We start from the raw sequence: 18,667 nt of genomic DNA, 5'->3' as shown, positions 1-18,667 counted from the left end.
GGTATACTCTATAGACGCTGTGTGACGTCACCCCCAGTAATACAGAGCGGCCGCACCCTGACTGACAGTGTACTGTGACTGTACTGCCGGCAGCCGGTATACTCTATAGACGCTGTGTGACGTCACCCCCAGTAATACAGAGCGGCCGCACCCTGACTGACAGTGTACTGTGACTGTACTGCGGCAGCCGGGTATACTCTATAGACGCTGTGTGACGTCACACCCAGTAATACAGAGCGCCGCACCCTGACTGACAGTGTACTGTGACTGTACTGCCGGCAGCCGGTATACTCTATAGACGCTGTGTGACGTCACCCCCAGTAATACAGAGCGGCCGCACCCTGACTGACAGTGTACTGTGACTGTACTGCCGGCAGCCGGTATACTCTATAGACGCTGTGTGACGTCACCCCCAGTAATACAGAGCGTCCGCACCCTGACTGACAGTGTACTGTGACTGTACTGCCTGCAGCCGGTATACTCTATAGACGCTGTGTGACATCACACCCCCAGTAATACAGAGCGGCCGCACCCTGACTGACAGTGTACTGTGACTGTACTGCCTGCAGCCGGTATACTCTATAGACGCTGTGTGACGTCACCCCCAGTAATACAGAGCGGCCGCACCCTGACTGACAGTGTACTGTGACTGTACTGCCGGCAGCCAGTATACTCTATAGACGCTGTGTGACGTCACCCCCAGTAATACAGAGCGGCCGCACCCTGACTGACAGTGTACTGTGACTGTACTGCCGGCAGCCAGTATACTCTATAGACGCTGTGTGACGTCACACCCAGTAATACAGAGCGGCCGCACCCTGACTGACAGTGTACTGTGACTGTACTGCCGGCAGCCGGTATACTCTATAGACGCTGTGTGACGTCACCCCCAGTAATACAGAGCGGCCGCACCCTGACTGACAGTGTACTGTGACTGTACTGCCGGCAGCCGGTATACTCTATAGACGCTGTGTGACGTCACCCCAGTAATACAGAGCGGCCGCACCCTGACTGACAGTGTACTGTGACTGTACTGCCGGCAGCCGGTATACTCTATAGACGCTGTGTGACATCACCCCCAGTAATACAGAGCGGCCGCACCCTGACTGACAGTGTACTGTGACTGTACTGCCGGCAGCCGGTATACTCTATAGACGCTGTGTGACGTCACCCCCAGTAATACAGAGCGGCCGCACCCTGACTGACAGTGTACTGTGACTGTACTGCTGGCAGCCGGTATACTCTATAGACGCTGTGTGACGTCACCCCCAGTAATACAGAGCGGCCGCACCCTGACTGACAGTGTACTGTGACTGTACTGCCGGCAGCCAGTATACTCTATAGACGCTGTGTGACATCACCCCCCAGTAATACAGAGCGGCCGCACCCTGACTGACAGTGTACTGTGACTGTACTGCCGGCAGCCGGTATACTCTATAGACGCTGTGTGACATCACCCCCAGTAATACAGAGCGGCCGCACCCTGACTGACAGTGTACTGTGACTGTTACTGCCGGCAGCAGGTATACTCTATAGACGCTGTGTGACGTCACCCCCAGTAATACAGAGCGGCCGCACCCTGACTGACAGTGTACTGTGACTGTACTGCCGGCAGCCAGTATACTCTATAGACGCTGTGTGACATCACACCCAGTAATACAGAGCGGCCGCACCCTGACTGACAGTGTACTGTGACTGTACTGCCGGCAGCCGGTATACTCTATAGACGCTGTGTGACGTCACCCCCAGTAATACAGAGCGGCCGCACCCTGACTGACAGTGTACTGTGACTGTACTGCCGGCAGCCGGTATACTCTATAGACGCTGTGTGACATCACCCCCAGTAATACAGAGCGGCCGCACCCTGACTGACAGTGTACTGTGACTGTACTGCCGGCAGCCGGTATACTCTATAGACGCTGTGTGACGTCACCCCCAGTAATACAGAGCGGCCGCACCCTGACTGACAGTGTACTGTGACTGTACTGCCGGCAGCCGGTATACTCTATAGACGCTGTGTGACGTCACCCCCAGTAATACAGAGCGGCCGCACCCTGACTGACAGTGTACTGTGACTGTACTGCCGGCAGCCGGTATACTCTATAGACGCTGTGTGACGTCACCCCCAGTAATACAGAGCGGCCGCACCCTGACTGACAGTGTACTGTGACTGTACTGCCGGCAGCCAGTATACTCTATAGACGCTGTGTGACGTCACCCCCAGTAATACAGAGCGGCCGCACCCTGACTGACAGTGTACTGTGACTGTACTGCCGGCAGCCGGTATACTCTATAGACGCTGTGTGACGTCACCCCCAGTAATACAGAGCGGCCGCACCCTGACTGACAGTGTACTGTGACTGTACTGCCGGCAGCCGGTATACTCTATAGACGCTGTGTGACATCACACCCAGTAATACAGAGCGGCCGCACCCTGACTGACAGTGTACTGTGACTGTACTGCCGGCAGCCTGTATACTCTATAGACGCTGTGTGACATCACACCCAGTAATACAGAGCGGCCGCACCCTGACTGACAGTGTACTGTGACTGTACTGCCGGCAGCCGGTATACTCTATAGACGCTGTGTAACATCACACCCCCAGTAATACAGAGCGGCCCTGCACCCTGACTGACAGTGTACTGTGACTGTACTGCCGGCAGCCGGTATACTCTATAGACGCTGTGCGACGTCACCCCCAGTAATACAGAGCGGCCGCACCCTGACTGACAGTGTACTGTGACTGTACTGCCGGCAGCCAGTATACTCTATAGACGCTGTGTGACGTCACCCCCAGTAATACAGAGCGGCCGCACCCTGACTGACAGTGTACTGTGACTGTACTGCCGGCAGCCGGTATACTCTATAGACGCTGTGTGACGTCACCCCCCAGTAATACAGAGCGGCCGCACCCTGACTGACAGTGTACTGTGACTGTACTGCCGGCAGCCGGTATACTCTATAGACGCTGTGTGACGTCAACCCCAGTAATACAGAGCGGCCGCACCCTGACTGACAGTGTACTGTGACTGTACTGCCGGCAGCCGGTATACTCTATAGACGCTGTGTGACATCACCCCCAGTAATACAGAGCGGCCACACCCTGACTGACAGTGTACTGTGACTGTACTGCCGGCAGCCGGTATACTCTATAGACGCTGTGTGACGTCACCCCCAGTAATACAGAGCGGCCCGCACCCTGACTGACAGTGTACTGTGACTGTACTGCCGGCAGCCGGTATACTCTATAGACGCTGTGTGACGTCACCCCCAGTAATACAGAGCGGCCGCACCCTGACTGACAGTGTACTGTGACTGTACTGCCGGCAGCCGGTATACTCTATAGACGCTGTGTGACATCACCCCCAGTAATACAGTGCGGCCGCACCCTGACTGACAGTGTACTGTGACTGTACTGCCGGCAGCCGGTATACTCTATAGACGCTGTGTGACGTCACCCCCAGTAATACAGAGCGGCCGCACCCTGACTGACAGTGTACTGTGACTGTACTGCCGGCAGCCGGTATACTCTATAGACGCTGTGTGACATCACCCCCAGTAATACAGAGCGGCCGCACCCTGACTGACAGTGTACTGTGACTGTACTGCCGGCAGCCGGTATACTCTATAGACGCTGTGTGACATCACCCCCCCAGTAATACAGAGCGGCCGCACCCTGACTGACAGTGTACTGTGACTGTACTGCCGGCAGCCGGTATACTCTATAGACGCTGTGTGACATCACCCCCCCAGTAATACAGAGCGGCCGCACCCTGACTGACAGTGTACTGTGACTGTACTGCCGGCAGCCGGTATACTCTATAGACGCTGTGTGACGTCACCCCCAGTAATACAGAGCGGCCGCACCCTGACTGACAGTGTACTGTGACTGTACTGCCGGCAGCCGGTATACTCTATAGACGCTGTGTGACGTCACCCCCAGTAATACAGAGCGTCCGCACCCTGACTGACAGTGTACTGTGACTGTACTGCCGGCAGCCGGTATACTCTATAGACGCTGTGCGACGTCACCCCCAGTAATACAGAGCGGCCGCACCCTGACTGACAGTGTACTGTGACTGTACTGCCGGCAGCCAGTATACTCTATAGACGCTGTGTGACGTCACCCCAGTAATACAGAGCGGCCGCACCCTGACTGACAGTGTACTGTGACTGTACTGCCGGCAGCCGGTATACTCTATAGACGGCTGTGTGACGTCACCCCCAGTAATACAGAGCGGCCGCACCCTGACTGACAGTGTACTGTGACTGTACTGCCGGCAGCCGGTATACTCTATAGACGCTGTGTGACGTCAACCCCAGTAATACAGAGCGGCCGCACCCTGACTGACAGTGTACTGTGACTGTACTGCCGGCAGCCGGTATACTCTATAGACGCTGTGTGACATCACCCCCAGTAATACAGAGCGGCCACACCCTGACTGACAGTGTACTGTGACTGTACTGCCGGCAGCCGGTATACTCTATAGACGCTGTGTGACGTCACCCCCAGTAATACAGAGCGGCCGCACCCTGACTGACAGTGTACTGTGACTGTACTGCCGGCAGCCGGTATACTCTATAGACGCTGTGTGACGTCACCCCCAGTAATACAGAGCGGCCGCACCCTGACTGACAGTGTACTGTGACTGTACTGCCGGCAGCCGGTATACTCTATAGACGCTGTGTGACATCACCCCCAGTAATACAGTGCGGCCGCACCCTGACTGACAGTGTACTGTGACTGTACTGCCGGCAGCCGGTATACTCTATAGACGCTGTGTGACGTCACCCCCAGTAATACAGAGCGGCCGCACCCTGACTGACAGTGTACTGTGACTGTACTGCCGGCAGCCGGTATACTCTATAGACCGCTGTGTGACGTCACCCCCAGTAATACAGAGCGGCCGCACCCTGACTGACAGTGTACTGTGACTGTACTGCCGGCAGCCGGTATACTCTATAGACGCTGTGTGACGTCACCCCCAGTAATACAGAGCGGCCGCACCCTGACTGACAGTGTACTGTGACTGTACTGCCGGCAGCCGGTATACTCTATAGACGCTGTGTGACATCACCCCCAGTAATACAGAGCGGCCGCACCCTGACTGACAGTGTACTGTGACTGTACTGCCGGGCAGCCGGGTATACTCTATAGACGCTGTGTGACGTCACCCCCAGTAATACAGAGCGGCCGCACCCTGACTGACAGTGTACTGTGACTGTACTGCCGGCAGCCGGTATACTCTATAGACGCTGTGTGACGTCACCCCCAGTAATACAGAGCGGCCGCACCCTGACTGACAGTGTACTGTGACTGTACTGCCGGCAGCCGGTATACTCTATAGACGCTGTGTGACATCACCCCCAGTAATACAGAGCGGCCGCACCCTGACTGACAGTGTACTGTGACTGTACTGCCGGCAGCCGGTATACTCTATAGACGCTGTGTGACGTCACCCCCAGTAATACAGAGCGGCCGCACCTGACTGACAGTGTACTGTGACTGTACTGCCTGCAGCCGGTATACTCTATAGACGCTGTGTGACATCACCCCCAGTAATACAGAGCGGCCGCACCCTGACTGACAGTGTACTGTGACTGTACTGCCGGCAGCTGGTATACTCTATAGACGCTGTGTGACATCACCCCCAGTAATACAGAGCGGCCGCACCCTGACTGACAGTGTACTGTGACTGTACTGCCGGCAGCCGGTATACTCTATAGACGCTGTGTGACGTCAACCCCAGTAATACAGAGCGGCCGCACCCTGACTGACAGTGTACTGTGACTGTACTGCCGGCAGCCGGTATACTCTATAGACGCTGTGTAACATCACACCCCCAGTAATACAGAGCGGCCGCACCCTGACTGACAGTGTACTGTGACTGTACTGCCGGCAGCCGGTATACTCTATAGACGCTGTGTGACATCACACCCCCAGTAATACAGAGCGGCCGCACCCTGACTGACAGTGTACTGTGACTGTACTGCCGGCAGCCGGTATACTCTATAGACGCTGTGTGACGTCACACCCAGTAATACAGAGCGGCCGCACCCTGACTGACAGTGTACTGTGACTGTACTGCCGGCAGCCGGTATACTCTATAGACGCTGTGTGACATCACCCCCAGTAATACAGAGCGGCCGCACCCTGACTGACAGTGTACTGTGACTGTACTGCCGGCAGCCGGTATACTCTATAGACGCTGTGTGACGTCACCCCCAGTAATACAGAGCGGCCGCACCCTGACTGACAGTGTACTGTGACTGTACTGCCTGCAGCCAGTATACTCTATAGACGCTGTGTGACATCACCCCCAGTAATACAGAGCGGCCGCACCCTGACTGACAGTGTACTGTGACTGTACTGCCGGCAGCCGGTATACTCTATAGACGCTGTGTGACATCACACCCCCAGTAATACAGAGCGGCCGCACCCTGACTGACAGTGTACTGTGACTGTACTGCCGGCAGCCAGTATACTCTATAGACGCTGTGTGACGTCACACCCAGTAATACAGAGCGGCCGCACCCTGACTGACAGTGTACTGTGACTGTACTGCCTGCAGCCGGTATACTCTATAGACGCTGTGTGACATCACCCCCAGTAATACAGAGCGGCCGTACCCTGACTGACAGTGTACTGTGACTGTACTGCCGGCAGCCAGTATACTCTATAGACGCTGTGTGACATCACCCCCAGTAATACAGAGCGGCCGCACCCTGACTGACAGTGTACTGTGACTGTACTGCCGGCAGCCGGTATACTCTATAGACGCTGTGTGACGTCACACCCCAGTAATACAGAGCGGCCGCACCCTGACTGACAGTGTACTGTGACTGTACTGCCGGCAGCCAGTATACTCTATAGACGCTGTGTGACGTCACCCCCAGTAATACAGAGCGGCCGCACCCTGACTGACAGTGTACTGTGACTGTACTGCCGGCAGCCGGTATACTCTATAGACGCTGTGTGACATCACAACCCAGTAATACAGAGCGGCCGCACCCTGACTGACAGTGTACTGTGACTGTACTGCCTGCAGCCGGTATACTCTATAGACGCTGTGTGACGTCACCCCCAGTAATACAGAGCGGCCGCACCCTGACTGACAGTGTACTGTGACTGTACTGCCGGCAGCCGGTATACTCTATAGACGCTGTGTGACATCACACCCCAGTAATACAGAGCGGCCGCACCCTGACTGACAGTGTACTGTGACTGTACTGCCGGCAGCCGTATACTCTATAGACGCTGTGTGACGTCACCCCCAGTAATACAGAGCGGCCGCACCCTGACTGACAGTGTACTGTGACTGTACTGCCGGCAGCCGGTATACTCTATAGACGCTGTGTGACGTCACCCCCAGTAATACAGAGCGGCCGCACCCTGACTGACAGTGTACTGTGACTGTACTGCCGGCAGCCAGTATACTCTATAGACGCTGTGTGACGTCACCCCCAGTAATACAGAGCGGCCGCACCCTGACTGACAGTGTACTGTGACTGTACTGCCGGCAGCCGGTATACTCTATAGACGCTGTGTGACGTCACCCCCAGTAATACAGAGCGGCCGCACCCTGACTGACAGTGTACTGTGACTGTACTGCCGGCAGCCGGTATACTCTATAGACGCTGTGTGACGTCACCCCCAGTAATACAGAGCGGCCGCACCCTGACTGACAGTGTACTGTGACTGTACTGCCGGCAGCCGGTATACTCTATAGACGCTGTTGACGTCACCCCCAGTAATACAGAGCGGCCGCACCCTGACTGACAGTGTCTTAGACGCTGGACAAATACAGAAGGAAAATATGAGCTGAAAGTCCATTGACTTTGTCCAGGAATATGGGAGTCAATCAGCATCTGCATATATTCCATAGGGTCATCACAGAGTGTTGTGTGTGATTCCACCTCTATCTACCGCTCAGTAACGCCACCTCTTAGTACCTCTACCTCTCCATTCATCTCTGAGTAACCTCACCTGTCTCCCATTCACCTCTCAGTATCTCCACCTCTCCCCCATTCACCTCTCAGTAACTCCACCTCTCCCCCATTCACCTCTCAGTATCTCCACCTCTCCCCCATTCACCTCTCAGTATCTCCACCTCTCTCCCATTCACCTCTCAGTAACTCCACCTCTCCCGGTTCACCTCTCAGTAACTCCACCTCTCCCCCATTCACCTCTCAGTAACTCCACCTCTCCCCCATTCACCTCTCAGTAACTCCACCTCTCTCCCATTCACCTCTCAGTAACTCCACCTCTCTCCCATTCACCTCTCAGTAACTCCACCTCTCCCCATTCACCTCTCAGTAACTCCACCTCTCCCCCATTCACCTCTCAGTAACTCCACCTCTCTCCCATTCACCTCTCAGTAACTCCACCTCTCTCCCATTCACCTCTCAGTAAATCCACCTCTCCTCCATTCACCTCTCAGTAACTCCACCTCTCCCGGTTCACCTCTCAGTAACTTCACCTCTCCTCCATTCACCTCTCAGTATCTCCACCTCTCCCCCATTCACCTCTCAGTAACTCCACCTCTCCCCCATTCACCTCTCAGTAACTCCACCTCTCCCCATTCACCTCTCAGTAACTCCACCTCTCCTCCATTCACCTCTCAGTAACTCCACCTGTCCCCCATTCACCTCTCAGTAACTCCACCTCTCCTTCATTCACCTCTCAGTAACTCCACCTCTCCCCCATACACCTCTCAGTAACTCCACCTCTCCCCCATACACCTCTCAGTAACTGCACCTCTCCCCCATACACCTCTCAATAACTCCACCTCTCCTACATTCACCTCTCAGTAACTCCACCTCTCCTCCATTCACCTCTCAGTAACTCCACCTCTCCCCCATTCACCTCTCAGTAACTCCACCTCTCCCCCATTCACCTCTCAGTAACTCCACCTCTCCTTCATTCACCTCTCAGTAACTCCACCTCTCCCCCATTCACCTCTCAGTAACTCCACCTCTCCTCCATTCACCTCTCAGTAACTCCACCTCTCCCCCATTCACCTCTCAGTAACTCCACCTCTCCCCCATTCACCTCTCAGTAACTCCACCTCTCCTTCATTCACCTCTCAGTAACTCCACCTCTCCCCCATTCACCTCTCAGTAACTCCACCTCTCCTCCATTCACCTCTCAGTAACTCCACCTCTCCTCCATTCACCTCTCAGTAACTCCACCTCTCCCCGGTTCACCTCTCAGTAACTTCACCTCTCCTCCATTCACCTCTCAGTATCTCCACCTCTCCCCCATTCACCTCTCAGTAACTCCACCTCTCCCCCATTCACCTCTCAGTAACTCCACCTCTCCCCCATTCACCTCTCAGTAACTCCACCTCTCATCCATTCACCTCTCAGTAACTCCACCTCTCCTCCATTCACCTCTCAGTAACTCCACCTCTCCTCCATTCACCTCGTAGTACCTCCACCTCTCCTCCATTCACCTCTTAGTAACTCCACCTCTCCTCCATTCACCTCCTAGTACCTCCACCTCTCCTCTATTCACCTCTCTGTAACTCCACCTCTCCTCTATTCACCTCTCAGTATCTCCACCTCTCCTCCATTCACCTCTCAGTATCTCCACCTCTCCTCCATTCACCTCTCAGTAACTCCACCTCTCTCCCATTCACCTCTCAGTATCTCCACCTCTCCCCCATTCACCTCTCAGTAACTCCACCTCTCCTCTATTCACCTCTCAGTATCTCCACCTCTCCTCCATTCGCCTCTCAGTAACTCCACCTCTCTTCCATTCACCTCTCAGTAACTCCACCTCTCCTCCATTCACCTCTCAATAACTCCACCTCTCCTCCATTCACCTCTCAGTAACGCCACCTCTCCTCCATTCACCTCTCAATAACTCCACCTCTCCTCCATTCACCTCTCAGTAACTCCACCTCTCCTCCATTCACCTCTTAGTAACTCCACCTCTCCTCCATTCACCTCTCAGTAACTCCACCTCTCCTCCATTCACCTCTCAGTAACTCCACCTCTCCTCCATTCACTACTCAGGTACTCCACCTCTCCTCCATTTACCTCTCAGTAATTCCACCTCTCCTCCATTCTCCTCGTACTTACTCCACCTCTCCTCCATTCACTTCTCAGTAATTCCACCTCTCCTCCATAGACCTCTCAGTAACTCCCTCTCCTCCATTCACCTCTCAGTATTTCTATCTCTCCTCCATTCACCTCTCAGTAACTCCACCTCTTCTCCATTCACCTCTCAGTAACTCCACCTCTCCCCCATTCACCTCTCAGTAACTCCACCTCTCCTCCATTTACCTCTCAGTAACTCCACCTCTCCTCCATTTACCTCTCAGTAACTCCACCTTTCCCCCATTCACCTCCTAGTAACTCCACCTCTCCTCCATTCACCTCCTAGTACCTCCACCTCTCCTCCATTCACCTCTCAGTATCTCCACCTCTCCCCCATTCACCTCTCAGTAACTCCACCTCTCCTCCATTCACCTCTCAGTAACTCCACCTTTCCTCCATTCACCTCTCAGTAACTCCACCTCTACTCCATTCACCTCCTAGTACCTCCACCTCTTCTCCATTCACCTCTCAGTATCTCCACCTCTCCTCCATTCACCTCTCAGTAACTACATCTTTCTTCCATTCACCTCGTAGTACCTCCACCTCTCCTCCATTCACCTCTCAGTAACTCCACCTCTCCTCTATTCACCTCTCAGTAACTCCACCTCTTCCCCATTCACCTCTCAGTAACTCCACCTCTCCTCCATTCACCTCTCAGTAACTTCACCTCTCCTTCATTCACCTCTCAGTAACTCCACCTCTCCTTCATTCACCTCTCAGTAACTCCACCTCTCCTCCATTCACCTCTCAGTAACTCCACCTCTCAGTAACTCCACCTCTCCTCCATTCACCTCTCAGTAACTCCACCTCTCCTCTATTCACCTCTCAGTAACTCCACCTCTCATCCTTCCACCTCTCTGTAACTCCACCTCTCATCCTTCCACCTCTCTGTAACTCCACCTCTCATCCTTCCACCTCTCTGTAACTCCACCTCTCCTCCATTCACCTCTCAGTAACTCCACCTCTCCTCCACTCACCTCTCAGTAACTCCACCTCTTCCCCATTCACTTCTCAGCAACTCCGCCTCTCTCCCATTCACCTGGTAGTAACTCCACCTCTCCCCCATTCACCTCTCCTCTATTCACCTCTCAGTATCGCCACCTTTCCCCCATACACCTCTCAGTAACTCCACCTCTCCTCCTTCCACCTCTCTGTAACTCCACCTCTTCCCCATTCACCTGGTAGTAACTCCAACTCTCCTTCATTCACCTCTCAGTAACTCCACCTCTCCTTCATTCACCTCTCAGTAACTCCACCTCTCCTACATTCACCTCTCAGTAGCTCCACCTCTCCTCCATTCACCTCTCAGTAACTCCACCTCTCCTCCATTTACCTCTCAGTAACTCCACCTCTCCTCCATTTACCTCTCAGTAACTCCACCTTTCCCCCATTCACCTCCTAGTAACTCCACCTCTCCTCCATTCACCTCCTAGTACCTCCACCTCTCCTCCATTCACCTCTCAGTAACTCCACCTCTCCTCCTTCCACCTCTCAGTAACTCCACCTCTTCTCCATTCACCTCTCAGTAACTCCACCTCTCCCCCATTTACCTCTCAGTAACTCCACCTCTCCTCCATTCACCTCTCAGTTTTTCTGTCTCTCCTCCGTTCACCTCTCAGTAGCTCCACCTCTCCTCCATTCACCTATCAGTAACTCCACCTCTCCCCCTTTCACCTCTGTGTCTCCACCTCTCCCCCATTCACCTCTCAGTATCTCCACCTCTCCTCCATTCACCTCTCAGTAACTCCACCTCTCCTCCATTTACCTCTCAGTAACTCCACCTCTCCCCCATTCACCTCTCAGTAACTCCACCTCTCCATGTACCTCTCAGTAACTCCACCTCTCCTCCATTCACCTCTCAGTAACTCCACCTCTCCTCCACTCACCTCTCAGTAACTCCACCTCTTCCCCATTCACCTCCCAGCAACTCCACCTCTCTCCCATTCACCTCTCAGTAACTCCACCTCTCCTCCATTCACCTATCAGTAACTCCACCTCCTCCTTCCACCTCTCAGTAACTCCACCTATCCTCCTTCCACCTCTCAGTAACTCCACCTCTCCCCCATTCACCTCTCAGTAACTCCACCTCTCCTCCATTCACCTCTCAATAACTCCACCTCTCCTCTATTCACCTCTCAGTAACTCCACCTCTCCTCCTTCCACCTCTCAGTAACTCCACCTCTCCCCCATTCACCTCTCAGTAATTCCACCTCTCCTCCATTCACCTCTCAGTAACTCCACCTCTCCTCCATTCACATCTCAGTAACTCCACCTCCTCCTTCCACCTCTCAGTAACTCCACCTGTCCTCCTTCCACCTCTCAGTAACTCCACCTCTCCCCCATTCACCTCTCAGTAACTCCACCTCTCCTCCATTCACCTCTCAATAACTCCACCTCTCCTCTATTCACCTCTCAGTATTTCTATCTCCCCTCCATTCACTTCTCAGTAACTCCACCTCTCCTCCATAAACCTCTCAGTAACTCCCTCTCCTCCATTCACCTCTCAGTATTTCTATCTCCCCTCCATTCACCTCTCAGTAACTCCACCTCTTCTCCATTCACCTCTCAGTAACTCCACCTCTCCCCCATTCACCTCTCAGTAACTCCACCTCTTCTCCATTCACCTCTCAGTAACTCCACCTCTCCCCCATTCACCTCTCAGTAACTCCACCTCTCCTCCATTCACCTCTCAGTAACTCCACCTCTCCTCCATTCACCTCTCAGTTTTTCTGTCTCTCCTCCGTTCACCTCTCAGTAGCTCCACCTCTCCTCCATTCACCTATCAGTAACTCCACCTCTCCCCCTTTCACCTCTCAGTTTCTCCACCTCTCCCCCATTCACCTCTCAGTATCTCCACCTATCCTCCATTCACCTCTCAGTATCTCCACCTCTCCTCCATTCACCTCTCAGTATCTCCACCTCTCCTCTATTCACCTCTCAGTAACTCCACCTTTCCCCATTCACCTCTCAGTAACTCCACCTCTCTTCCATTCACCTCTCAGTAACTCCACCTCTCTTCCATTCATCTCTCAGTAACTCCACCTCTCCTTCATTTACCTCTCAGTAACTCCACCTTTCCCCCATTCACCTCTCAGTAACTCCGCCTCTCCCCCGTTCACCTCTCATTAAATCCACCTCTCCTCCATTCACCTCTCAGTAACTCCACCTCTTGCCCATTCACCTCTCAGTAACTCCACCTCTTCCCCATTCACCTCTCAGTAACTCCACCTCTCATCCATTCACCTCTCAGTAACTCCACCTCTCCTCCATTCACCTCTCAGTAACTCCACCTCTCCTCTATTCACCTCTCAGTAACGCCACCTTTCCCCCATACACCTCTCTGTAACTCCACATCTCCTCCATTCACCTCTCAGTAACTCCACCTCTCCCCCATTCACCTGGTAGTAACTCCACCGCTCAGCCATTCACCTCTCAGTAACTCCACCTCTCCTCCATTCACCTCTCAGTATCTCCACCTCTCCTCCACTCACCTCTCAGTAACTCCACCTCTTCCCCATTCACCTCCCAGCAACTCCACCTCTCTCCCATTCACCTGGTAGTAACTCCACCTCTCCTCCTTCCACCTCTCAGTAACTCTACCTCTCCTCCTTCCACCTCTCAGTAACGCCACCTCTCCTCCATTCACCTCTCAATAACTCCACCTCTCCTCCATTCACCTCTCAGTAACTCCACCTCTCCTCCATTCACCTCTCAGTAACTCCACCTCTCCTCCATTCACCTCTCAGTAACTCCACCTCTCCTCCATTCACCTCTCAGTAACTCCACCTCTCCTCCATTCACTACTCAGGTACTCCACCTCTCCTCCATTTACCTCTCAGTAATTCCACCTCTCCTCCATTCTCCTCGTACTTACTCCACCTCTCCTCCATTCACTTCTCAGTAATTCCACCTCTCCTCCATAAACCTCTCAGTAACTCCCTCTCCTCCATTCACCTCTCAGTATTTCTATCTCTCCTCCATTCACCTCTCAGTAACTCCACCTCTTCTCCATTCACCTCTCAGTAACTCCACCTCTCCCCCATTCACCTCTCAGTAACTCCACCTCTCCTCCATTCACCTCTCAGTTTTTCTGTCTCTCCTCTGTTCACCTCTCAGTAGCTCCACCTCTCCTCCATTCACCTATCAGTGTCTCCACCTCTCCCCCATTCACCTCTCAGTATCTCCACCTATCCTCCATTCACCTCTCAGTAACTCCATCTTTTCCCCATTCACCTCTCAGTAACTCCACCTCTCCTCCATTTACCTCTCAGTAACTCCACCTCTCCTCCATTTACCTCTCAGTAACTCCACCTTTCCCCCATTCACCTTTCAGTAACTCCACCTCTCCTCCATTCACCTCCTAGTACCTCCACCTCTCCTCCATTCACCTATCAGTGTCTCCACCTCTCCCCCATTCACCTCTCAGTATCTCCACCTCTCCTCCATTCACCTCTCAATAACTCCACCTTTTCCCCATTCACCTCTCAGTAACTCCACCTCTCCTCCTTCCACCTCTCAGTAACTCCACCTCTTCTCCATTCACCTCTCAGTAACTCCACCTCTCCCCCATTCACCTCTCAGTAACTCCACCTCTCCTCCATTCACCTCTCAGTTTTTCTGTCTCTCCTCCGTTCACCTCTCAGTAGCTCCACCTCTCCTCCATTCACCTCTCAGTAACTCCACCTCTCCTCCATTTACCTCTCAGTAACTCCACCTCTCCTCCATTTACCTCTCAGTAACTCCACCTTTCCCCCATTCACCTCCTAGTAACTCCACCTCTCCTCCATTCACCTCCTAGTACCTCCACCTCTCCTCCATTCACCTCTCAGTATCTCCACCTCTCCCCCATTCACCTCTCAGTAACTCCACCTCTCCTCCATTCACCTCTCAGTAACTCCACCTTTCCTCCATTCACCTCTCAGTAACTCCACCTCTACTCCATTCACCTCCTAGTACCTCCACCTCTTCTCCATTCACCTCTCAGTATCTCCACCTCTCCTCCATTCACCTCTCAGTAACTACATCTTTCTTCCATTCACCTCGTAGTACCTCCACCTCTCCTCCATTCACCTCTCAGTAACTCCACCTCTCCTCTATTCACCTCTCAGTAACTCCACCTCTTCCCCATTCACCTCTCAGTAACTCCACCTCTCCTCCATTCACCTCTCAGTAACTTCACCTCTCCTTCATTCACCTCTCAGTAACTCCACCTCTCCTTCATTCACCTCTCAGTAACTCCACCTCTCCTCCATTCACCTCTCAGTAACTCCACCTCTCAGTAACTCCACCTCTCCTCCATTCACCTCTCAGTAACTCCACCTCTCCTCTATTCACCTCTCAGTAACTCCACCTCTCATCCTTCCACCTCTCTGTAACTCCACCTCTCATCCTTCCACCTCTCTGTAACTCCACCTCTCATCCTTCCACCTCTCTGTAACTCCACCTCTCCTCCATTCACCTCTCAGTAACTCCACCTCTCCTCCACTCACCTCTCAGTAACTCCACCTCTTCCCCATTCACCTCTCAGCAACTCCGCCTCTCTCCCATTCACCTGGTAGTAACTCCACCTCTCCCCCATTCACCTCTCCTCTATTCACCTCTCAGTATCGCCACCTTTCCCCCATACACCTCTCAGTAACTCCACCTCTCCTCCTTCCACCTCTCTGTAACTCCACCTCTTCCCCATTCACCTGGTAGTAACTCCACCTCTCCTTCATTCACCTCTCAGTAACTCCACCTCTCCTTCATTCACCTCTCAGTAACTCCACCTCTCCTCCATTTACCTCTCAGTAACTCCACCTCTCCTCCATTTACCTCTCAGTAACTCCACCTTTCCCCCATTCACCTCCTAGTAACTCCACCTCTCCTCCATTCACCTCCTAGTACCTCCACCTCTCCTCCATTCACCTCTCAGTAACTCCACCTCTCCTCCTTCCACCTCTCAGTAACTCCACCTCTTCTCCATTCACCTCTCAGTAACTCCACCTCTCCCCCATTTACCTCTCAGTAACTCCACCTCTCCTCCATTCACCTCTCAGTTTTTCTGTCTCTCCTCCGTTCACCTCTCAGTAGCTCCACCTCTCCTCCATTCACCTATCAGTAACTCCACCTCTCCCCCTTTCACCTCTGTGTCTCCACCTCTCCCCCATTCACCTCTCAGTATCTCCACCTCTCCTCCATTCACCTCTCAGTAACTCCACCTCTCCTCCATTTACCTCTCAGTAACTCCACCTCTCCCCCATTCACCTCTCAGTACCTCCACCTCTCCATGTACCTCTCAGTAACTCCACCTCTCCTCCATTCACCTCTCAGTAACTCCACCTCTCCTCCACTCACCTCTCAGTAACTCCACCTCTTCCCCATTCACCTCCCAGCAACTCCACCTCTCTCCCATTCACCTCTCAGTAACTCCACCTCTCCTCCATTCACCTATCAGTAACTCCACCTCCTCCTTCCACCTCTCAGTAACTCCACCTATCCTCCTTCCACCTCTCAGTAACTCCACCTCTCCCCCATTCACCTCTCAGTAACTCCACCTCTCCTCCATTCACCTCTCAATAACTCCACCTCTCCTCTATTCACCTCTCAGTAACTCCACCTCTCCTCCTTCCACCTCTCAGTAACTCCACCTCTCCTCCATTCACATCTCAGTAACTCCACCTCCTCCTTCCACCTCTCAGTAACTCCACCTGTCCTCCTTCCACCTCTCAGTAACTCCACCTCTCCCCCATTCACCTCTCAGTAACTCCACCTCTCCTCCATTCACCTCTCAATAACTCCACCTCTCCTCTATTCACCTCTCAGTATTTCTATCTCCCCTCCATTCACTTCTCAGTAACTCCACCTCTCCTCCATAAACCTCTCAGTAACTCCCTCTCCTCCATTCACCTCTCAGTATTTCTATCTCCCCTCCATTCACCTCTCAGTAACTCCACCTCTTCTCCATTCACCTCTCAGTAACTCCACCTCTCCCCCATTCACCTCTCAGTAACTCCACCTCTTCTCCATTCACCTCTCAGTAACTCCACCTCTCCCCCATTCACCTCTCAGTAACTCCACCTCTCCTCCATTCACCTCTCAGTAACTCCACCTCTCCTCCATTCACCTCTCAGTTTTTCTGTCTCTCCTCCGTTCACCTCTCAGTAGCTCCACCTCTCCTCCATTCACCTATCAGTAACTCCACCTCTCCCCCTTTCACCTCTCAGTTTCTCCACCTCTCCCCCATTCACCTCTCAGTATCTCCACCTATCCTCCATTCACCTCTCAGTATCTCCACCTCTCCTCCATTCACCTCTCAGTATCTCCACCTCTCCTCTATTCACCTCTCAGTAACTCCACCTTTCCCCATTCACCTCTCAGTAACTCCACCTCTCTTCCATTCATCTCTCAGTAACTCCACCTCTCTTCCATTCATCTCTCAGTAACTCCACCTCTCCTTCATTTACCTCTCAGTAACTCCACCTTTCCCCCATTCACCTCTCAGTAACTCCGCCTCTCCCCCGTTCACCTCTCATTAAATCCACCTCTCCTCCATTCACCTCTCAGTAACTCCACCTCTTGCCCATTCACCTCTCAGTAACTCCACCTCTTCCCCATTCACCTCTCAGTAACTCCACCTCTCATCCATTCACCTCTCAGTAACTCCACCTCTCCTCCATTCACCTCTCAGTAACTCCACCTCTCCTCTATTCACCTCTCAGTAACGCCACCTTTCCCCCATACACCTCTCTGTAACTCCACATCTCCTCCATTCACCTCTCAGTAACTCCACCTCTCCCCCATTCACCTGGTAGTAACTCCACCGCTCAGCCATTCACCTCTCAGTAACTCCACCTCTCCTCCATTCACCTCTCAGTATCTCCACCTCTCCTCCACTCACCTCTCAGTAACTCCACCTCTTCCCCATTCACCTCCCAGCAACTCCACCTCTCTCCCATTCACCTGGTAGTAACTCCACCTCTCCTCCTTCCACCTCTCAGTAACTCTACCTCTCCTCCTTCCACCTCTCAGTAACTCCACCTGTCCTCCATTCACCTGGTAGTAACTCCACCTCTCCTCCTTCCACCTCTCAGTAACTCCACCTCTCCTACTTCCACCTCTCAGTAACTCCACCTGTCCTCCATTCACCTCTCAGTAACTCCACCTCTCTCCCATTCACCTGGTAGTAACTCCACCTCTCTTCCTTCCACCTTTCAGCAGCTCCATCTCTACCCCATTCACCTCTCAGTAACTCCACCTCTCCTCCATTCACCTCTCAATAACTCCACCTCTCCCCCATTCACCTCTCAGTAGCTCCACCTCTCCTCCATTCACCTATCAGTAACTCCACCTCTCCCCCTTTCACCTCTGTGTCTCCACCTCTCCCCCATTCACCTCTCAGTATCTCCACCTCTCCTCCATTCACCTCTCAGTATCTCCACCTCTCCTCCATTCACCTCTCAGTAACTCCACCTTTCCCCATTCACCTCTCAGTAACTCCACCTCTCTTCCATTCACCTCTCAGTAACTCCACCTCTCCTCCATTCACCTCTCAGTAACTCCACCTCTCCTCCATTCACCTCT

The 18,667-nt window shown here is 53.2% G+C and overlaps 1 protein-coding gene across 1 annotated transcript in view; it reads right to left on the bottom strand.

The window, feature by feature from the left end:
* The window catches only part of LOC134910761 (zinc finger protein 835-like), a 60,219-nt gene extending 50,116 nt beyond the window's left edge, over positions 1 to 10,103 (bottom strand). Inside the window, exon 1 of the mRNA XM_063919144.1 lies at positions 10,046 to 10,103. Coding sequence (XP_063775214.1) covers positions 10,046 to 10,103 — 58 coding nt within the window. The remainder of the gene's footprint in view (positions 1 to 10,045) is intronic.
* Between the last annotated feature and the right edge of the window lie 8,564 nt (positions 10,104 to 18,667).

Source organism: Pseudophryne corroboree, chromosome 4, assembly GCF_028390025.1.
Source record: "Pseudophryne corroboree isolate aPseCor3 chromosome 4, aPseCor3.hap2, whole genome shotgun sequence".
NCBI classification, from domain to species: Eukaryota; Metazoa; Chordata; class Amphibia; order Anura; family Myobatrachidae; genus Pseudophryne; species Pseudophryne corroboree.
Note: the sequence above shows the minus strand (reverse complement) of the source record. Positions and strands in the feature narration are given on the sequence as shown.